The 21,106-nt window shown below is 42.1% G+C and overlaps 1 protein-coding gene across 2 annotated transcripts in view; it reads right to left on the bottom strand.

Moving 5' to 3' along the window:
* RNASEH2B (ribonuclease H2 subunit B) overlaps positions 1 to 21,106 on the bottom strand; it is a 56,139-nt gene that overhangs the window by 3,330 nt on the left and 31,703 nt on the right. The window contains exons 6-11 of one of the 2 annotated variants that reach the window (XM_075919084.2): positions 19,104 to 19,168; positions 16,784 to 16,889; positions 10,520 to 10,601; positions 5,896 to 5,938; positions 3,171 to 3,251; positions 523 to 650 (exon numbers count right to left, since the gene is read on the bottom strand). In XM_075919084.2, the coding sequence (XP_075775199.2) occupies positions 543 to 650; positions 3,171 to 3,251; positions 5,896 to 5,938; positions 10,520 to 10,601; positions 16,784 to 16,889; positions 19,104 to 19,168 (485 nt within the window). In that variant the 3' untranslated portion in view covers positions 523 to 542. Of the gene's footprint in view, positions 1 to 522; positions 651 to 3,170; positions 3,252 to 5,895; positions 5,939 to 10,519; positions 10,602 to 16,783; positions 16,890 to 19,103; positions 19,169 to 21,106 lie in introns of those variants that run through there. The other variant, XM_075919086.2, reaches the window with a different exon arrangement.

The following is a 21,106-nucleotide window of genomic DNA, read 5'->3' as shown; positions in this document are numbered from 1 at the left end:
CCAGGCTCCAGTCTGAGCCCAGATGTCTTCACAGCAATATTTTAGCTTTGGTGCTTAAGTCTGAACCAGCTGACTTGACCAGCCACAGGTTTTTTATTCCTGTACCCTAACTGCCACAGCTTACCTAAAACACAGCATACTTCTATGTATACAGAAAACACAACAAACAGTTGTTTCATATATCAATTTATGATCTATTAATTTGGTTATTTATTGCAATTTCTCTTGCGCATTATAACATCATCAACTAGGAATTCTGGTTGCAAAGATAATCTCCCTAAGCAGCTCTCACATCACGTGATTTGACCTGAGCTAATAAGGAAACCTTAAGAAGTTGCTCTAGTCTGATTTTATGCAACATGTAAATCTCAGAAATGTAAAACACTTGCTGGACCCAGAAATCATGATTCAAAATTCTCTTTAACTGATGGACTAAATAAACGTCAAACAAAAACCTGTAGGGGAAAAGGGATAGTTTTAGAACAATAATAACTACAAAAATAACTACTATACCAAACTATGTTAGTTTTAGTTTCAAATTTTTATTTTTTTGCTTTAGGCTTTGCACTAAAGAATGCAGACATGGTTTTCATTCCAGTCTTGTCAACTTTGGCTAGAGCTTTCTGAGCGGCAGACATCTTGCTTGTTGCCTGTTGATGAAATGCATTAAAAAAAGGAAAAAAATATTAGTGAGCAAATCTAGAGGAGGAAATGCTAATCTACAAACTCATACATACTGAAATCAAGTAAAGGTTTCCTCAATTTCTCGGTATACAGCAGGGAAAGAAGATGTTGGAGAAAACAATGAAAAAACTTTACAACATGAATTTCAGATTTTTCAATAAAAAATAATTGTCATGAATTGTTTGACCTCAGAGACAGAATCTGTTAAAAGGTCAAGGAAACAATATCTCTCTTCCTCTTGTAGAATGAGGTATCCGAACTAAAATGCTTACTTTGGAATAATACTAGAGAGTGCATTAACAGGAATAATGCATGCAATATAACAGATGCATACTGCAACCTGTGATTTAATCTTATGATTATGTTGTCAATAGGCTGAATTACAACCACGCATTATAAATGATGAATAATTCACACTGATTTACTATCAAAGTCTTTCAGAGAGTGAAATAAAGGGAAAAAAGAGGAAAGGACACCAACAGTGAAAGAGGTAACCAAGATTTGAAGCTTGTTGATTCCACTAGAAAAGCTTCCTAGAGACTGTTACACCAAAATCACATTCTGTGTGTCACATATTATAGAGCTGATCTTTTTCCTGTCTTACATTTTAAAATGTTGTGCTTCACATCTCTAGCCATTTCCCCTATTTGCACTGACCTTTCTTTATGATCATCCTTCTACCGTAGGACTTCACAATTTCCCTAAATTTGGGCTCAGTTATGATGTTATAAACAGGATAACGATATGCAACCAACAGTAAGATTATCTGTATTACTTGTAGTGCAAACAAAAACACTGCCAAAGGATTTTAAAAGTGCAATACACTGAACAGAACCCATGAGCCAAATTCATCTTTCCCAGATGGTCTTAACTACATATTTTGTTATTTCAGAAATAAATCAAATGCAATATTAAAGCTTTCTTCAGTCTTTTTTGTATATTTGTTCCAAGATTCAAAAACATTGTATGGGAGTGAGAAAAATGGAGCTTCAGAGTCATTTATCATGTGAATTTAGGGGTTCTCCTGTACCTTCCTTTATGGCTGTGAAATGCCCCAGGGAATGACAAAATGGCAGACTTCATTGGACTTCCCAGAAAACTGATACTGAAGCTGGTAAATTAGGCGGCTTGGTATTGATTTATTTTATTAACCCATACAAACAAGTTCATCATGCTATACTTGTGGGCAAATTAAGACCTGTTTGAAAATGTCTGGTAATTTAAGCCAATGTTGCCTCCCATGCCCCCATTTTAAAATAATATCATAGCAAACTAATTGTGCTACCATTTTCCCTAATAGCAATAATCTTCTTCCTCCTCCTTTATATTGCTATAGTAGCTTTCATCCAAGGGTCTCACTAAGTCGCAAAACGTTAATAAAGTTGCTGTCTAATCCCACCACTAAAACAGTCACCTTTGCAGTTATTTAGCATTGCACTGGAATACTACACAATAGGATGGGAAATTAAGACTATCATGTTAAATGGGAACTGTAGGTAGAGTTTAAAGAGGCAGAATGCAATTTCTTTCACTAAAATTTTTCCAGGACTCTGGAATCAATCCTTCTATGAAAAATGCCATGAAAAATGGTGATAATAAATGGTCACAACCTTCACTTTAAGACTGTTAATTAATTCAAACAATTTTTATCAATCTTATTCACAAACAATTATGTGTATCAAAAGAATATTGACTGCTTTAGAAGACTTGGCACCATGAATATAGCAAGGGGATAGAATACCAGGAAGAGTAAAAGGAGAGCATTAACATGAGAGCAAATGAATATAAACTGACCAAGTATAAATTAGCAGGTGGTTTCTAACCATCAGAGAAGTAAGGTTGAGAACAGCCTTCCAATAGGAGTTTGGAAACAAGGAACCTATCTAGTTTCAAGATAGAGGAAAGTTTATGAACAGGACAGAGTTGTCTAAGGGTACATCTACAGCGCATAGCTATTTTGGGATATCAGAGGTATCCCTAAATAGCTACTCCATGTCTACACAAACTGCCTGTTATTTCAAAATATTTTTTGAAATAACAGGCGTGCCATTTCCCCATCCCGGGAAACCTCGTTGCACAAGGGATGGCTTGAAATAGTGCGTTATTTCAAAATCTGGCACTGTGTAGACACACTTCAAAATAAGCTATTTTGAAATAGTATTGAAATAAGATACGCAAATTGCATATCTTATTTTGAGTTTAGGGTGCTGTGTAGAGGCATCCTTAGATAGTAGGAAACTAGACTTAATGACCCAGGAAGTCATTTTCAGTCTTGGTTCCTATCAAGGTAAATCTACCTACAATACAGTGAACTAATTTTTATTTAAAACATGTTGAATGTACTTGCCAAAAACATCCATTTTATATTTGCTTTTCTGATTAAGAGGAACACTGCAAAAGGGGGCATCCTGTATATCTGTTTGAGCAGTATTAAAACCTGCTTTAACAAAATGTGTACATGCATACATATCAAGCACATAATGTACCTTTTTGTTCTTGAGATCACCACTGTTAAACTTAGTATAGTCTTCTTCCGCTTCTACAGGTGCATCTGAGAATTTCCTTTTCTGAAATGTTAGAGCGATGAAGTTGCTCTGTCAACCACTACTGTGATGTACACACATTGAATGTTAAAGCTCAAAAGGCCCTTGGGCCGTCTGGTGAAAGCTCAGCACAGAAATGGCACAGGTAACCAAACAAAGAATATGCAGTAGTACTGGTATGTCTCTTTTTATAAACACTGTCCTCAAGAAACAGGAGGATAAATAAGATCTCTTCAATATACAGAAGTTTGGTTAGTTTTGTATGAAACATGTTTTCTTCTCTTTTTGCCCACAGAGGACTGATTTATAGAATCACTTATATATACATTTCAATTTCTATCATTTGCATTTAGTTTTTAATTCAGAGATTGTTTGATGCATCTTTATGGATTCATGCTGGAAAGCATTATCTACTGGCTAATGGACAGGACAAAATTCAGGTCCTCAGTTTCTTGGGGCAGAAAAGCACCAAACAATCCGCTGCTAGAAACATTTATTTGTTGCATAGAACCTCTCTTGGGATCACTACTTTCCACAATCTGGTAACATTTATATGTTGACTTGTTTGATATACATTGACTTGGCTTTGCTCAATGCTCTCTAATTTTAGTTCAATGACAATCTAAGAGACTAGCTGTGCAAGTTACTGCCCTGGAGGAATTACTTATAATGCAGCAATTGCAGAATTCCCCCTGGATTAAAGTTGCTAGCTATCCTTAACTACTCCTGAAGTCATTGGCACTCCAAGGAGATCAGCACTTCGCATGATCAGACCTCAGGAGTGCATGTTTCATTCCTTAAACATGATATTTCACAAAATGCAGAGAGCTTTTTTTTTTAATTTTAAGAGACAACTACCATTGTCTTAATATCTTATGAAATCTGAGCTGTGGCCTTTCTAGTTTCTGTTCCAGAGCGAGTGACATTACAAGTAACTTGAATGGGAATCATTCCATTTTAAAGCCCTATTTTTCAGTGTATTTTTGGCACTTGTGATGCTCTCAATCTGGCACAAAAACCAGGTTTGCATTGTAGATTTCTTGGGCCCTTTGAACCAGTCTTTTTTAGTTCAATCCAAGTTGGAGCAGGCCCTTTGGGAGGTAGTATGCTTAAATATTGCACTATAAGAACATTTTAAAATGACAGCCTAACAAAAAATGATGATGTCCCTCTTCTGGAATCACCATGTTTTTGACTTTCAGTCAAATATTTGCAGTTCAGCTTTAGTATTTCGTGTGGTTTTGTATTATGAACTGTCAGCAGCACCAACTTCCTATCCGGAGGGGATATAGTAATTAAAATTCAAAACTGGTGGTTACAATTAGCGGGAGGGTTGGATATGTCACACTTCTCACTAAAACATGAAGAGTTCAGACTTCCCCAATAAGTCTTGTAATAGAAAAATAAGCTTTGTAATATCCCTCAGATAGTAGACATTTGCAGCTAATCTCTAAGGCTATGTCTAGACTGCAGGCTTCTTTCGAAAGAGCCTCTTTCGAAAGATCGCGTCTAGACTGCAGGCGGATCTTTCGAAAGAGAAATCCGCTTTTTCGAAAGAGAGCACCCAGCGAGTCTGGATGCTCTCTTTCGAAGACGGCCTCTTTACACTGAAGAACGCCTTCTTTCGAAAGAGGAACTTTCGAAAGAAGGCGTTCTTCCTCGTAAATTGAGGTTTACCGCAATCGAAAGAAAAGCCGCGTTCTTTCGAAATAATTTCGAAAGAACGCGGCTTGAGTCTGGACGCAGGGGAAGTTTTTTCGGGAAAAGGCTACTTTTCCCGAAAAAACCCCTGAGTCTGGACATGGCCTTAGGCTCCTGTTTCCCTCTCCATTCAGAAATTTATTTTAGATTATTTAAACAGCAATTACTTTGAACTAAGAAGAGATATACATCAGACCTGTCTTGATTTGTAGGAACCACACATTTTGTCCTTAAAACACCTTGCTTTCACATAACAGAAAATTTAAAATAAGCTAAAACAAAACATTTAAAGCATGTCAGATTTTATCTAATTTATGCTTTGGTCCTCTGAAGCAGTGAGATAATACATATCTTTTTAGGGTCTGAACCCTATATTTTAGGGCATTTTAGATCTGAACTTACAAAGATTCTTCACATAGGTGTTCAACACATTGTGAGCAGCCATATGGTGGAAATCAATGGGACTGTAGATATTTCATAATCATACTATTGAAAAAAATTCTAAAAATGGCTTGAAATTCACATTGCTAATAACTTTTAGAAGTCACCTTTTAAAAAAACAGAGTCTCAGAACTATCCAAACTGCATAATAGACATTTATACACGCTGTACAATCCACATCACAAGAGTGATCAATACAGTTGGTGTAACACCTAATGAATACTGTATCATTTGGCTCAAGACAGAATCAAAGGAACAAATTGTGGCCACAATTACTTCCACATAGTTACAGAGGTATAACTAAAAATAGAAAAATATTTGGCAACATTTTTGTGATCTGCCTCCCATTTCTGAACAGTGCTACTAAAATGGAGGTTTGCACCTTGCTATTTTTAATGCTTTGTCCAGTCTAATTTTAACTGCCTTAAACATTTGAAAGAGACTAATGTACAACATACCAGATGTCTATCAAGAAGTTTTATTGGTACTCTATCTTAAAATGTTTCCTACGTTAATATTTTCCTACCTTTAGAGGGGGGTCTGCTTCTGGACTTGTAACTTCTGGAAGCCTTCAAAATAAAAGTTGTTAAGTTACAGTTTTTACATAGAAACAAATTAATATATTGGATTAAAACTTTTGACTATGTTAACTTCAAACTATGTTCTTCTCCCACAAAGGCGGCACCAATGCTAATCACATCAGTCATTCTCAAAATATTTTCCACTTAATTTGATATTACTTTTATGACACACTAGTGATGTGGGCCAAGTTTTTGAAAGAAGTAGCTAGTGGGGTGCCTGTTAGGTTTAATCATCTTAGGTGACAAAATAGTGCTTGAGTTTCTGAAAGTGCTGAGCAAACACACTGAAAATTGGGTCCCTGTCAAGTGTGTCTCAAGTTGGACACCCAAAACGAAGGAAAATCCAAATCAATAGTTACTTCTGAAAAGCTTTGCACTGATCTATGAAAGGATATTTTATGGACAATTTACATTTCTGAAGGGTAAATTCCTACACAGGACCATCCTTAGGTTTTATGAGGCTCTAAGAAGAATTATTAAACTGGTACCCCTATGCATGGTGTCAGGCTGGGGGAAAAGGGAAAGATGAGTTTTTAGAGACGTGATTTTATAAACTTCAGCAACACACTAATGAAATATTTTAAAAGAAATTGTAAAGTAAGTTCCTGTTGACTAACACAGTAAATTCAGAAAATGCTTGTTAAATGCCTTCATTACCACTTGAATGGCTCTTTCACAGGTTCATTGTTCTCTTAACAGGTCTGGCAGGCTTTTTTTCTTTTAACTAGGTCCTCTCTGGAGGAAGCAGAGCCACAGAACAGGCATAGAAGGAGGTGGGTAGATGGACATAAATACCCCAAATTTTGGGGTGCCATACGTAGCTGCATATTCTGGAGATGGGTAAGGACAGTCCTTTTCCTACAGGATGAACATCCCTGGTCTGGCACCCTCGGGACTAGGGAATTTGTCAGACCAGGGGAAGTCAATGATGGTCCCTCTACTGCTGCTGTCTGTGGGCCTCTGCTCTGACAGCAGAAGAGGGGCCGGCATTGATGCAGCAGGAGCAGGGAGGTGGGGTGCGTTCAGAGGATGAGGCAGGGCAGCCGTGAAGTCCTGTGGGTGGGTCCAGGAGAGCAGCCCCGCAGCTGGTGGTGGAGCTACCTGGCCATCAGGCTGTGCTCCTGCCCCTGCAGCACTGTGCTCCTGGCCAGGGAGCTATACAGCTACCCTGCACCTTTTCCCTTGAGTGTCCCCCTCCCCCAATCCTTGCTCCTCTCCCTCCATGAGTTTGAACACTGCAAATCAGAATCTTTGGGAGGGTGGGTAGAACTACTCAGGCGGGGGAGGGCTTCTTCCTGTGAGTGCTCCAGACCTGGAGCACCCATAGATGCTGGCCCATCGTTGTTGCCAGATGAGGGAAGTTCCAGATTATAGAAGTCCAACCTGTGGTATATTTGTAGGCCCTGATCCCACAAAATACTGCCTGTAAACTGCAGATACACAAACACAGTGAAGCACCAGGGTATACTACAGTCTTCTTGCAAACAATGAAGCCCAAGATCAAGGTCCTAATCCAGGATTAATTTTTTAATTCATATGACACAATATAGGTTAGATTTTAAATTAACCTCCAGGAAGACTGGTGAGAAATCTGATGAGGTTCAACAAGGACGAGTGCAGAGTCCTGCACATGGGATGGAAGAATTCCAAACATTGTTACACGCTGGGGACCGACTGGCTAAGTAGCAGTTCAGCAGAAAAGGACTTGGGGATTACAGTGGATGAGAATCTGGATATGAGTCAGTGTGCACTGGTAGCCAAGAAGATGAAGGGAATATTAGGAGGAGCATTGCCAGCAGATCTAAAGGGAAGTGATTATTCCCCTTTATTCGGCACTGATGAGGCTACATCTGGAGTATTGCATTCAGTTCTGGACACCCCCCGCCCCTCCACTATAGAAAGGATGCATTGGAGAGGGTCCAGCGGAGGGCAACCAAAATGATTAGGGGGCTGGAGCACATGATCTACGAGGAGAGGCTGAGGGATTTGGGCTTATTTAGCCTGCGGAAGAGAGGAGTGAGGGGGGATTTGATAGCAGTCTTCAACTTCCTGAAGGGAGGTTCCAACCAAAAGGATGGAGAGAGGCTGTTCTCAGTAGTGACGGATGGCAGTACAAGGAGCAATGGTCTCAAGTTACAGTGGGAGAGGTCTAGGTTGGATATTAGGAAAAACTATTTCACTAAAAGGGTGGTAAAGCACTGGAATGGGTTACCTAGGGAGGTGTTGGAATCTTCATCCCTAGAGGTTTTTAAATCACGACTTGACAAAGCACTGGCTGGGATGATTTAGTTAGGGCTGGTCCTTCTTTGGGTAAGGAGCTGGACTCAATGACCTCCTGAGGTATCCAGCCCTATGATGCTATGACTCTATGATTAATAGAGCACTGCAGTGGAACCCAGGAGTTCTGGGTCCTATTCCTGGCATTGCAACTAGCTTGCTGGATGACTTAATCTCTCTGTGTCTTCTCTATAAAATGAGGATAATGACATCAACCTTTGTAAAGGATTTTGAGATGTCTGGATGAAAAGTGCTAAAAAAGAGACAGGTATTATTTATACTCGCAAAACATGCTGTTTACATTAACAATTACAATCTAGGCTTAATAAAGTGAGCTCCACTCCTCCTCCTAAGAATGGCCACACTACACTAATGGTCAGACCAATGGTCCATCTAGCACAGAATTCTGTTTTTCAACAGTGGCCAGTGACAGAATAGGGCAATTATTGAGTGATCCATCTCCTGTCATCCAGTACTTACATCTGTTAGAGGTTATGGGGCACCCAGAGCATAGGGAGGTATCCTTGACCATCTTGATGAATAACTATTGATGAATCTATCCCCCATGAACTTACCTAATTCTTTTATGAACTTGGTTGTAAGCTTCTGCATTCACAAAATCACATGGCAAACAATCCTGAAGACTGGCCTTGCATTGTGTGAAGAAGTATTTCCTTTTGTTTGTTTTATACCTGCAGCCTATTCGTTTAATTGGATGATCCTGGGTTCTTATATAATGTGAAGGGGCAAATAACACTTCTTCACTCTCTTCACACCGTTCATGATTAAACAGATTTTTATCATATCTCCCTTGGTCCGCTTATCTTCTCTTCTAAGCTGAACAGCCCCAGCCTTTTTTAAAATCTCTTCTATATGCCTCATCAGTTTTATTACCCTTCCCTGTACTTTTTTTTTCCAATTCTGATACTTTACCTGAGATAGAACGACCAGAACTGAATACAGTATAAATCCATGGTACACCCATACCTTGAATATAGTGGCATTATATTTTCTGTCTGATTTTCTGTCCCTTTCATAACACTGTTAGCTTTCTGAACTATCCATGATGACTCCCAAAATCTCTTTCTTGAGTAGTGACAGCTAATTTAGAGCCTATAATTTTGTATCTATAGTTGGGATTGTTTTCCAACATGTATTATTTTGCACTTATCACTGAATTTCATTTGCTATTTTGTTGCCCAAGCATCCAGTTTTGTGGGATCCCTTTGTAACTTTTCTCAGACAGCTTTGAACTTAATATCTTGCAGACAATACAAAATTACTTAAATTTTGCCATATACTGTTTACCATTTTCCTGATCACTTATGAATATGCTGAACTGCTCTGATGCAAGCACAGATTCATCTCACCATTGACCTACTCTTTGTTTCTTATCTTTTCACCATTACTGATCCATGGAAGAACTTTCCTCTTATCACATGACTGAAAAACCTTTGGTGAGGGATCTTGTCATAGGCTTTCTGAAAGCCCAAGTACATTATATTCAACTGTGTCCACATCTGTTGATATCTTCAAAGAATTCTAATAAACATGACTTCTCTTTGCAAAAGTTGTTTTGATTCTTTCCTAATATATTATGTTCTTCACTATAGTTGGCACTGAAGTTGGCAATTACAGGCAAATAAGCCTAATATAGCTTCTGGGGCTTTAAAACAAAATCAGTATTACATTAGCTGTCCTCCAGGCTTCTGGTACAGGCCCTGAGTTAAGTGATAGGTTATATACCATCTTTGGTTCATTCAGAGCTCTTGCATGAATACCATTTGGTCTTGTGACTTATTACTGTTTAATTTATCAATTTGTTCCAGAACTTCCTCTACTGACACCTCAATGTGGAACAATTCCTAGGATCTGTCACCTGAAAAGAATGGCTTAGGTGAGCACATCTACAGCAATAAAGACTGATGCTTCTTTGTTATCACTTCTCTGCTCTGTTATCACCATGATAATTCAATGGCTCCCCAGTTGTTTGGAAAGCTTCCTGCTTCAGATGTATTTTAAAAAAATGTTGCTGTTAGTTTTTGTGTCTTTTGTGAATTGCTTTTCAAAATAGTTATTGGCTTCTATGCTTTTACATTTGATTTGCCAGAGTTCATGTTCCTTTCTATTTTCTTGGTAGGATTTGACTTCCTCCTCCAATCCAATAAGAGACAAATAAAATATATCATTTACTGTAACTTGATGGTCAAAGTTACAGTATTCAATAGACAAGGTTGTTTGCAGAAAAATGTGTCTCCTATAAAGCTAAGAAATAATTAAAACAATACTTACTGTAAGTACTTGGATAATGCTGCACTCAGACCTTCAGGAATATATTCTGATATTAAGCCATGGGCATATCGTACATAGTCCTCTGAAAGTTTAAAAAAAGTGATTTGGTGGGATAAGAAAGAGTGCATGCATCCATGTTATTCAGTCACAGGACTGCTTTCCAATCCATGCCCTTGTATGTCAGAATCATTCACGATGATGAGCTAATGCTAGAAACTACTAACAGACATGTCATGAAGTTTCTCTTTGTTGAGCAGCTTATGTTATATGACACTTATAAGTTTAATTAAAAAGCAAGGATTTTCTATGCTTACTTTGTCAGCAGAGACGTTATTAATCTCTGTGGCATGTACTTTACAAAACCTGTTTGCTTTCTGAGAGCACTAAATATAATGTATTTTTTCTGAACAATTAATTTAAAAAAACGCTGCAGAAGTAAAAAGCTGACTCAACAAAATGTATAATCATTAATTTTAAAGCATCTGGATCCTACAAGTATTTGGCAAGAGTTTCAGTACTAAAATATATTTTTGGCCTCAACTGAAAACAATTACATGAGACAATGAGTCTATTTCAAAGCCTTGTACTTTACGTCAGTATTTTATGAAAAATGGCAAGGCATATCTAAACATCACTGGCAAGACAGGATAATTATCTGTGGAAATATGAACTACTAGAAGCTGGTTTTGGGACAGGGAACTCTTGCTGTAAAAGTTTTTTTGGAAATCAAACCTTTGGCAGCATGAAGTCCTAAAACAAATCTTTTTCCTTTCCCTTCCCCACAAATGCCTGGAAAACAAGACTTAGATATTGCAAACTCTATGTGAATAATTTGGTGTTAATGAGGCTATTAGAGAGTAACTTTACTCATAAGCATAAATGTTTGAACAAGCAGATCCTAAGCAAATACCTTGCCACTTAATTAGCTTAAAAACACTTCTCACCCCACCACATGCTATATGGAAAAATACGGTAAAACAGCCCCCAGAATAGCAAAGATGTATTTCTCCTGTGTCGGAGATAGTTTGCCAAATATGAAGTTTTGTAAAAGCCCAAAGCAAACTAGCACTAAAACAGGTAAAATTAATAAACTGGCTGCAGCATGCACATTTTAGCTGAACAGGCACAAATTTCCTGTGTCCTTTACAACAACAACAAAAAATGAATTTATTTCTCAAGCATTTCTTCCTCCTTTAGCCCCATTTGCAATCGAACACCATAAAGTAGTAGTCGAGATCCAATATGATGATTCTGAACTTCACCCTTAAAACCAATCTATATCTAAATAAAAGTGTTTTTGTCATTTTGCTGTTCTTTCATGGCACTGAATTATAATGTCAAGTCAGTTACTACAGCAATACTCTTTTGTCAGACTCGGATATGAGCCTGCTTAACCCCTGCTCTCCAGAAATCTTTATTGAATACCTTATCTATTTAAAAATCCAGTACATTGTTTTTCAAGAAGTGCCTGCTGCCTTTCTAACCCATAGTCTGACACAGGGGTGGTCAATAATTTTTGCAGGGGGGCCACTTCACAAATTTTGGCAGTGGTCGCAGGCCGCCTCTGAAGGGGCAGGGCCTTGGGCGGAGAGAGGCGGAGCCTCAGGCAGAAAGGGGTGGGGCAGAAAGGGGCCTCAGGCAGAAAGGGGCTGTTCCCACTAGGCACAGCCAGTCCCGGATGGGGGGGAAATCAGGGCCTAGAGATGGGGAAGCATACAAAGTCTTTCGCCTCCCTCCCCTGCCTTGCCGGGGTGTGCGGCACCTAGAGGGAACCACCAGCCATTTTAAACAGCTGGCGGTTCCCTCAGGGGCCATGTAATCCTGGCGAAGGGGGAGGAGAGTGGAAACCTCGCACTCTCCCCTTGCCCCGTTCCCAGATCTCAATTGGCCTGAGGCGAGGGCAGCGGCTAGTCCAGCTATGATAAAATATTTAGATCCTAAACACGAATCCTTCCTTGTTTCCTGTGTACACATTTTCCCATTGTATGCCCTACAACATTTGTGTCTTTCCACACCTACAGATGCCACTTGGGCTACGTCTAGACTACAAGCCTCTTTCGAAAGAGAGTGTCTAGACAGCAACCAGTATTTTCGAAAAAGAGAGCTGCTTTTTTGAAAGAGAGCACCCAGGCACTCTGGATGCTCTCTTTCGAAAAAGTGCTGTTTGCGTCCAATAACACCTTTTTTCGAAAGAGCCATGCAAATGGTCTCACCCAGTGGCCTCTATCAGGCATCTCTTTTAGTGTGCTTCTCCTCCCCCCCTCCCGCCCCCAGTCATCAGCCTCTGCAACCCATTTTATCCTGCTGCAAGAGTTATTGCTGTGGGCAGTGGAGTAGAGGGATTCGGGCCTGCCCACTTCCCCGAGTCCCAGCCTAGGGCCCTACGGCAGGGAGATCTCTCCCTGACAGCGGATGGGGGAGTAACCCCAAAACTCACCCGCTCTCAGGTTCCACAGCCCAGCCCTGACCCACTTCCTACCCTGGTCCACCATTTCTCTACTCCCTAAGGTGCCACGCGCCCCAGCTCTGGCACCCCCTCCAGCACTCCCCGGTCCCAGGCGCTTACCAGTCCGCCCGTTTCCCCCCTCTCCCAGCCGCCACGGAGGCTTGTCTCTGACCCTCCTGTGGTCCTGTCAGCTTTTTAGACGTCCTGCCGCTTTGGCAGGTGACGTCACCAGCCGGCACCTCCTCCTCAATGCGCCCGGCGCTTACGGAGCTGGCGCCGGTGTCTATCGCGGCCCTGACTGCCCCTCTGTGCGGGTTTGGCGCATCTTCCCCTGGCGCTTCTTGGCTAGGGGACCCTCCAGCCCAGGGTCTCTCTCGCCTCCCTCCAGTGTGGGGTTGCCCCACACCGGCGCAGAGCACTTTTGAAAAAAGACGTTATTCCTCGTAAAATGTGGTTTTCTGTGGTTGAAAAAACTGTTGCGTTCTTTCTATTTAATGTCGAAAGAACGCGGCAGCAGTCTAGACGCAGGTGAAGTTTTTTCAAAAAAAGGCCACCCACTAGTCCGGACATACCCTTGGAGTTTTACTATAATCTACACATCTGCATTTAGAGGCAGACTGTGAAGATGACTGCCATACACTTGAACCAGCAACTGTATGAAAAAATTAATTTCACTACCTTATCACTGAATGAATAAAACAAGATCAGGATGATTAAAAACAACTATAGTAAAGATAGACTTGATCTGACAGTGGCAATTTCCTTTTATTTATTTAATGTTTTTGGAAGTAATAAAGTTAAAGGCACTTGATTCTCTCAGCACCACCTCTTTTTGAAACGATATATTATAATGCACCTCTATAAAACTGTCTTAGCTGTCTCTTAAATATCAATTTATGTTTTTTCTTTTGATGTCATTACTTGGTAAATCATTTCCCACATACTAATTACTCAGAGTTCAAGATGCCTGCTACAATTACCTGCTCATTGTTTTCTTATTTTTAGATTGCATGCAGGCTTCTGAACCTATTATTAAAGTGAATCATTAACTTTGTTTAATGTACTCTAATTACTTCCTGAATTTGAATATCTTGTCTTAAAATTTTTATCTTTTTTTTGTCATATTGCATATTTTGAAGAGTGCATGTAGGATATTTCATAATCCAAACTCTCTGTTACATTGTCCTCAGGAAAAATGATATTCAAAATATGGTGAAACTTTACAAGAGATTTATTTAATGACTAGCTGGAGTTACCTGGCGTTGCTCGGTCCCGCTCCCTACCAGCCGATTTGCTCCACCCCTCGCCCCAGCCCTGCTTCCTGCCTGCTGGTTCTCCTCCTCCCGATCTCCCCCGGCCAGCCCTGCTGCCCCCGACCAGCTCTGCTTCCCGCCAGCTGTCCCTCCCCGGATCTTCCCCAGCCAGCCCCGCTATCTCCGACCCTCCCTCCACCAGCTCTGCTTCCCGCCAGCCGCGCACCCTCCCCAATATCCCCCGGCCAGCCCCGCTGCCCCGACCAGCTCTGCTTCCCACCAGCTGCCTCTCTCCCGATCTCCCCTGGCCAGCCCCGCTGTCCCTGATTCTCCCACTTCCCCCAACCAGCTCTGCTTCCTGGCCCCCCCCCCTTCCTCCAAGCGAGTCCTGCTCCCCTCCCTACCGGTTTCTCCCTGCCCCATCAAGTGTGGCCATTTTTTTTTTTTAGACTACGTGGTAACCGTAGTCATGGGGGGCAGGGCGGATGCCCAAGCAGTTGTGTGCGTGGGTGTGGGGTAAGTCCTGGATGGCACTTTGGGGCTGCAGGTGGTGGGCACCGTGACCTAGGATGGGTGGGGCTGCCCCTGCAGCGCAGCGTGGCGGGTTATTTTTGATTTTTACAGGTTGAGATCGGGCCCGATCAGGACCAAAAGTATCTTAAAACCTTCTCCTGGAGGCAAGGTTATCTCATGGAAAGTTTGGTTGCTGTAGGTCTTATAGTGTCCAAGTTATTAGAGCACAAACATACAAACATTCTCCTTTACATATTAGATCAGCGTTTCCCAAACTATGGGCTGCGGCCCGGTACCAGGCCACAGGAAAAAAATACCGGGCCTCAGCATGGTTGCCGGGGTGTTCCGGGCTCCCGGAGTGCCTGTGCGGCACTGGGTCCCCCAAGCCCTCGGCCCGCCTGGGCCGAGTCTGCAGACGGATGTTCCAGCTCCCAGCAGAGGCGTAGCTAGGGGAGGTGAGGATGGGGGGGGTGGGGGGAGGGAAAAGGAGGAGGGGAGAGCCAGCTACCAAAAGCAGCACTAGACGGTGGAATCGGGGCAGGCCGGGGAGATTCGGGGGGGGGAGGGGCAGCCAGCAGAAGCAGAGCTGGCTGGGGGCAGGGGGCTGGCCAGAGGAGAGTGGGAGGCAGGCAGAAGCAGGGCTGCCGGGCACAAGGTTGAAAGGCAGGGAGCTGGCTGGGGAAGATGTGTGTGTGTGGGGGGGAGGGCTGGACGCGGGCAGTGGGGATGGCCAAGGTAGACTGGGAGAAGAAGCGGGGGAGAACTGGCTGTTCGGCAGGGCGTTGGGGGAAGTGGGGCTGGCTGGAGGCACAGCAGGAGGAGTGAATTGGCCGGCGGGGAGCAGGACTGACCCGGCCATATGCAGATCTCGGGGCGCTACCCCCCCAAAAGCACAAGTGAGTCCAGCCTGGGGATTCTATTGTGCCCCGCCTCCACCCCCTCGAGTAGTTGCGAACTGTCTGGCTGGTAGACAAACTCATGCAGCCTGAGCACATTTACTAGCCAGACAGTTCGAAACTACAAACTGATACATCTAGTAATAATAAAACTTACCTAATGAGAAAATACCAGACATGTTATATATGTCTGGTATTTTCTCAGTTTGTTTTTTATGTGTTTATATTTTTGGGCTGCGAAAAACAGTACTGAAAAAAAAAGGGTTCCAACTAAAGTAAAAAGTTTGGGAAACCCTGGTCTAACGAGCTTTGTCTGTCTGTCTTACACTCCATTTATCCAATCCATATTCCTTAACTTGCTGGCAAGAATATTGTGGGTGACCATATCAAAAGTTTTGCTAAAGCTAGCACTGGGGGCTTTGGGAGGACCAGAAACAACTTATTTGAATATTCATCATTTGATTAATGAATATGCAAATATACAAATGAATGTTACCAGTCCTCCAAATGATTGTGAATGGATTTACTGGTCCCCGTGTCAAAAAGTTTGGGAACCCCTGTATTAGATTATAGCAATAATACTAACACTTTGGGTGAGATTTTCAAAATCACCTACGTGATTTAGGAACACAAGTCATAGTGACTTTCAGTAGGATTGTGCCCACAAAGACACTTCTGAGATTCCCCCTTTACATTGTGTTTATTCAATATATTATATTAAGTCCATAATTTATATTATGTGAGTATCTATAACTATGCCTATACCTACTCACAATATACTAAGATAACATTAGATACACTTTATCTCTCTTTCTCTGTGCATAATCATTGCCCAGGAATAGAATCCCAATTTAAGTATTTGTTCTCTAAGTACACCAATAGGGATAGGGATAGTCTGCTGAATTGACACCTCAATTAGCTTTCACTAGAAGCTATTCAGAACTCTTCTCTCTGTACAATTACCATGTTTTAGGCATCAGAGAACTCAAAATAGTCATGGCACCATTATAGTAACTATACCAAAACATTTTGGGTAAGAAATAATTCAAAGTGTTTACAAACCATTTAAACTGTTAGATTGTAACTGAACATCTAAACTGCAAGTATCTTATTTCAAAAAGATGTATTTCATTACAATTATACTTGGTTTTCTTACCTTCTTCAACATCAGTTATTTGTTTGCGGCTGATAAATGTGGCTGATTGCACCTTTCCACCTACACATACATTGCTGCTTTTAAGTACTTTCACTGTCTGGTTGACCTATAAGGGAGCCACAGATTGAAATGTCTAAATTAATGCTGTTATACACACGTGTGTTAATACAGTGACAAAGCTCTTGTAATTTGGTTTAAAGCACATAAAATGCTGAAGTTATGAACTGTGATGAAACTTAATATACATCTATAATGACTAACACATGATCTCAAAAAATTAAGGATCCAGAGTGTTCGGCCTACTGTCTTTGAAAAATGGCAGCTAGATTTGCAACTCCACTGAGACAGGCTGGAATTTACAGCTGAAGCAGTCTTGGATTTTACAGATGATTCATATACCTGCACAGAAAAGCAAGGGTTTTTCCAATTCTATTGAAATGGGAACAGAGTCCTGAATAGAAATGAAATATAATTACCAGGATTCTGTAGGGCATTGTCAAATTCAATATAAGAGAAAAATAGTTAGAGAAGGCTTTGATTTTGTCTTGAAGGTCACAGAATCCATGACCTTAACTCACTTCTGTGACTTCTTTGGTTTCAACCCTTGGGCCTGGACAAGCTATCAGCCTGTGCCCAGGATCTGGAGTAGTGGCTGGTGATCAGCCTCCCACTGAAGCAGCATCAGCTGGGCTTGGTCTGCTCCCAGGGCTAGAGAAACTATCATTCCCTGCTCAGGAGCAGAAGCTTGGTTGGAACGGCAGCCCTCGGCAGGATTCTAACTATTAGACTCCCTCCTCCAGGGTATTTTTTTAACAAGTCACAAACAGGTCATATGATTCCATGATTTTTTATTTTTTGTCCATGACTTTTGCTAAAAATATCCTGACATCGTAACCTTATCAATAGATCAATAATATAACAATATAACAGCACCCAGGAAAACATATTTGGCCATTAATGTTAAAATAACAGAGATGTGAATCTGTATAGGCTGTTGCAGTGATATTTTTCCTTTTTAACAGCCCTAGAAAAATTCTACTCATCCCAGACCAGTGCTTTCTCTAACAGAAAAGAATGCTATTGTATGGCAACACTATGATCATGGCAAAAAGTGGGAAGTAGTTTTTGTACTTAGGCTGGTAAATGTTACCGTATATTCCGGCGTACAAGACGACCTCTGATGTTAAAAAACATCCCCCAAAAATCGGGGGTCGTCTTGTACGCCGGATGCCCCGCCGCCGGAGCCCCTCCGCGGCTTTGAAAGCCTCGGGGGAAGCCGGCGGCGGGGCATCCCAGGCGCGCATGGGCTGACCCCCCGCCGGAGCCCCTCCGCGGCTTTGAAAGCCGCCGCGGAGGGGCTCCGGCGGGGGGGCAGCCCATGCGCGCCTGGGATGCCCCGCCGCCAGCTTCCCCCGAGGCTTTCAAAGCCGCGGAGGGGCTCCGGCGGGGGGGGGGGAGTGGGGGCAGCCCAGGCGCTTCTGGCGGCTTTGCTCCCGGTGCCTCTGGTCTGCTGGGGACCATCTCCAGCAGACCAGGGACACCGGGAGCAAAGGAGGCGGAGGGGCGCTGGGGTATAAGATGAAACCCTATCTTTTAATTAAAAAGATAGGGGGTCGTCTTATACGCCCAGTCGCCCTATACGCCGGAAAATACGGTAATGATAATTTTCAAGGCTCCCTTATATCTTATGACTGACAAATCATTTTGTCTGATGATTGCTGGCACAGTAGATCTATTCTAATGAAGAAAATCTTCTTTGTGTACAGCAGCTTGCACAAGTACATCTTACCTGATGAGTACAATTTATTTTAGGCATAGAGAGTATGGGCACCCATATTTGCATGACCCTAGAAGTATTAGGGGAGCCAATGTAAAAAGCTAATGAGGAACACAGTTGTAGCATCAAATCACAATAATATATAAGATGTTCTTCCCTCTATGTTTAGCCAGCACTGCTGGTTTGGACTAGGGAGGGAGAAACGGTCATAGCCTCGTCTCCTTTCCATGCTTTAATGCAAAGAGCAGCCCCTGAGTTGAGAGCTAGCATGGAAATAGCAATTGCAGGCTATCATGAACCTTTTTGTGCCAGTGCAAGGAGCAGACAGAGTCTGGTTCAGTGTAAGAGGAAATCTGCTAGAAATCTTCTATTTCCTTAACACTTTATATTTGTCATACTCTAAAACATGACAGCTTTACTGATGAGTTTGCTCTTGTTCAATTGGATACGGACTTTGAATTTACTAACATTTTGTAAAGAAACACTGTACTATTTTAAATTTTGAACATAAACATTTTTTAAAGCAAAAGAGAAACACAATACCTTCTTTTTTAACCACATCAATGTCTTCTCTTGGCTGTATTTATAAAATTTCTTATTGCCAATTTCTGGAATAAAACAACACAGGAACAGAGTCATAAATCATTTTCAATACATAAAAACTCAAAAGATGTAGATAAAGTATGGATCTTTTTTCATAGTTTGGACATGTCATCAGGGTAATAATCTGAAAAATATTGGAAATAAAAAAACAAACAGAAACACCACACCCCACAGCAAAAGGAAGTTACCCTGTGCAGTAACGACTATTATCTGAGGTGTGTCCCCCCCCACATAAGGTGATGGGCCATCCCCGGAGCCACATAATCGGAGCTTTTCATAGCAGTTAGCAGTCGGGCCATGCATTCACAGCATGTGCCTTGTGTTGCTGGCGGTTGGACGCTTTGCACGCGACCTGACTCTCCCACTGCAGAGCAATCGGACTCCAAGTAGCAGGAAAGAAGGGAGGATTGTAGAGCACCCATGGAGGAAAACATCTTGACGAACAGTGGTGACTGCACAGGATGAGTAATTTCTTTTTCTTCTTCGAGTGATGTCCCCATGGGTACTCCATGCAAGGTGACTACAAAGCAGTACTTGCTATGGCTGGTGAGAATCAGAGTCACTGCTTAAGAATGGAAGATAGAACTGCTGTAGCCACTGCTATGTCTGCTGTCAGCTGAGGCATGATGGCATAATGCTTAGAGAAAGTGTGGTCAGATGACTAGGTAGCTGTCCAGGCACACTACTGAGAAATGCTGTGGATGTTTCTGTAGCACAGGTGGACTGTGATCTTGGTGGCATCATCAGCAGTTTGTTGTGAAGGGCTTGACACTAGAATATGCAGTACCACTGACAGGGATGGTACTTGGTCCTGCCATGAAAACAGGGGACTAGACTCAATGACCTCTCAAGGCCCCTTCCAGCTCTATGAGAGGTATATCTCCATATTAAAATACTCAGTGCTAATACAGACCAATTAACATGCAACACTGTAGTGAGATTTGTACACAACACACTGCATGGATAAGTTTAATATAAAGTCAGAATGACACTAGAATACGCAAACTGATATCAGTTTGGAAATGCATTGCGTGGATACTGGGCTGCTCCTGGAATAGTTTGCAACAGAGACGAACAGACGTGGGGACTTGAGTAATGCCTGAGTTTTGTCAATATAAAAAGCCAAAGCCTTTCTGACGTCCAGGGTATGGAGCATAGTCTGCCTGGGAGATACGTGTGGCTTTGGAAAAAACGTAGGTAAGACTATGGGCTCATTGATGTGAAAACAGTTGCTGGCTTTAGGCAGAAAAGCAGGATGTGGTCTCAGCGTCACTTTGTCTTTTGCAAATATGGTGTATGGTGGGCCCACCATTAGGGCTCCTATCTCACTGACCCTCCTTGCGGAAGTGATGGCCACCAGAAAATATACCTTCATCGTGAGGAGGAGGAGAGGACATGTGGCCATAGATTTGAAGGGAAGTCTCATAAGGGACTCAAGAACCAGGTTTAGGTCCCATGAGAGTGGTGGGGCCCTGAGAGGAGGGTAGAGGTTTTGGAGTCCTTTGAGAAACCTAGTCACCGGATGCAGACAAACTGATGACCCTTCAATGTGGTCATGGAAGGCTACAATGGCTGCCATGTGTACTTTAATGGAAGAAACTGATAGGCCGCCACTCTTCAAGCCATGAAGATAGTCGAAGACCATATAGAGTGGGGCTTTGTCAGGATCAATGTGAGTCTTATGACACCAAGATGAGAAGTGCTTCCATTTTTGCATTTAAGTTGTTCTAGTAGATTGCCTCCTGCTACAAAAGATGGTTCTTACTTGCTCCGAGCAACCCAATTCAGCACTATGGAACCCATCAGGAACCAGGCATGGAGATGAAAGGTTCAAGGATAGGGGTGAAGTAGTTTGCCCGCATTTTGGGAGAGGATATGGTGACTCGATGGATGTGTGCTGGAGGTACGGGAACCAGATCTGTTTGGTCCAGGATGGGGCCACT

Source organism: Pelodiscus sinensis, chromosome 1, assembly GCF_052426305.1.
Source record: "Pelodiscus sinensis isolate ZL-2025 chromosome 1, ASM5242630v1, whole genome shotgun sequence".
Taxonomy (NCBI): domain Eukaryota; kingdom Metazoa; phylum Chordata; order Testudines; family Trionychidae; genus Pelodiscus; species Pelodiscus sinensis.
The sequence above is the reverse complement of the archived record's forward strand: the minus strand, read 5'-3'. Positions and strand labels throughout refer to the sequence as shown.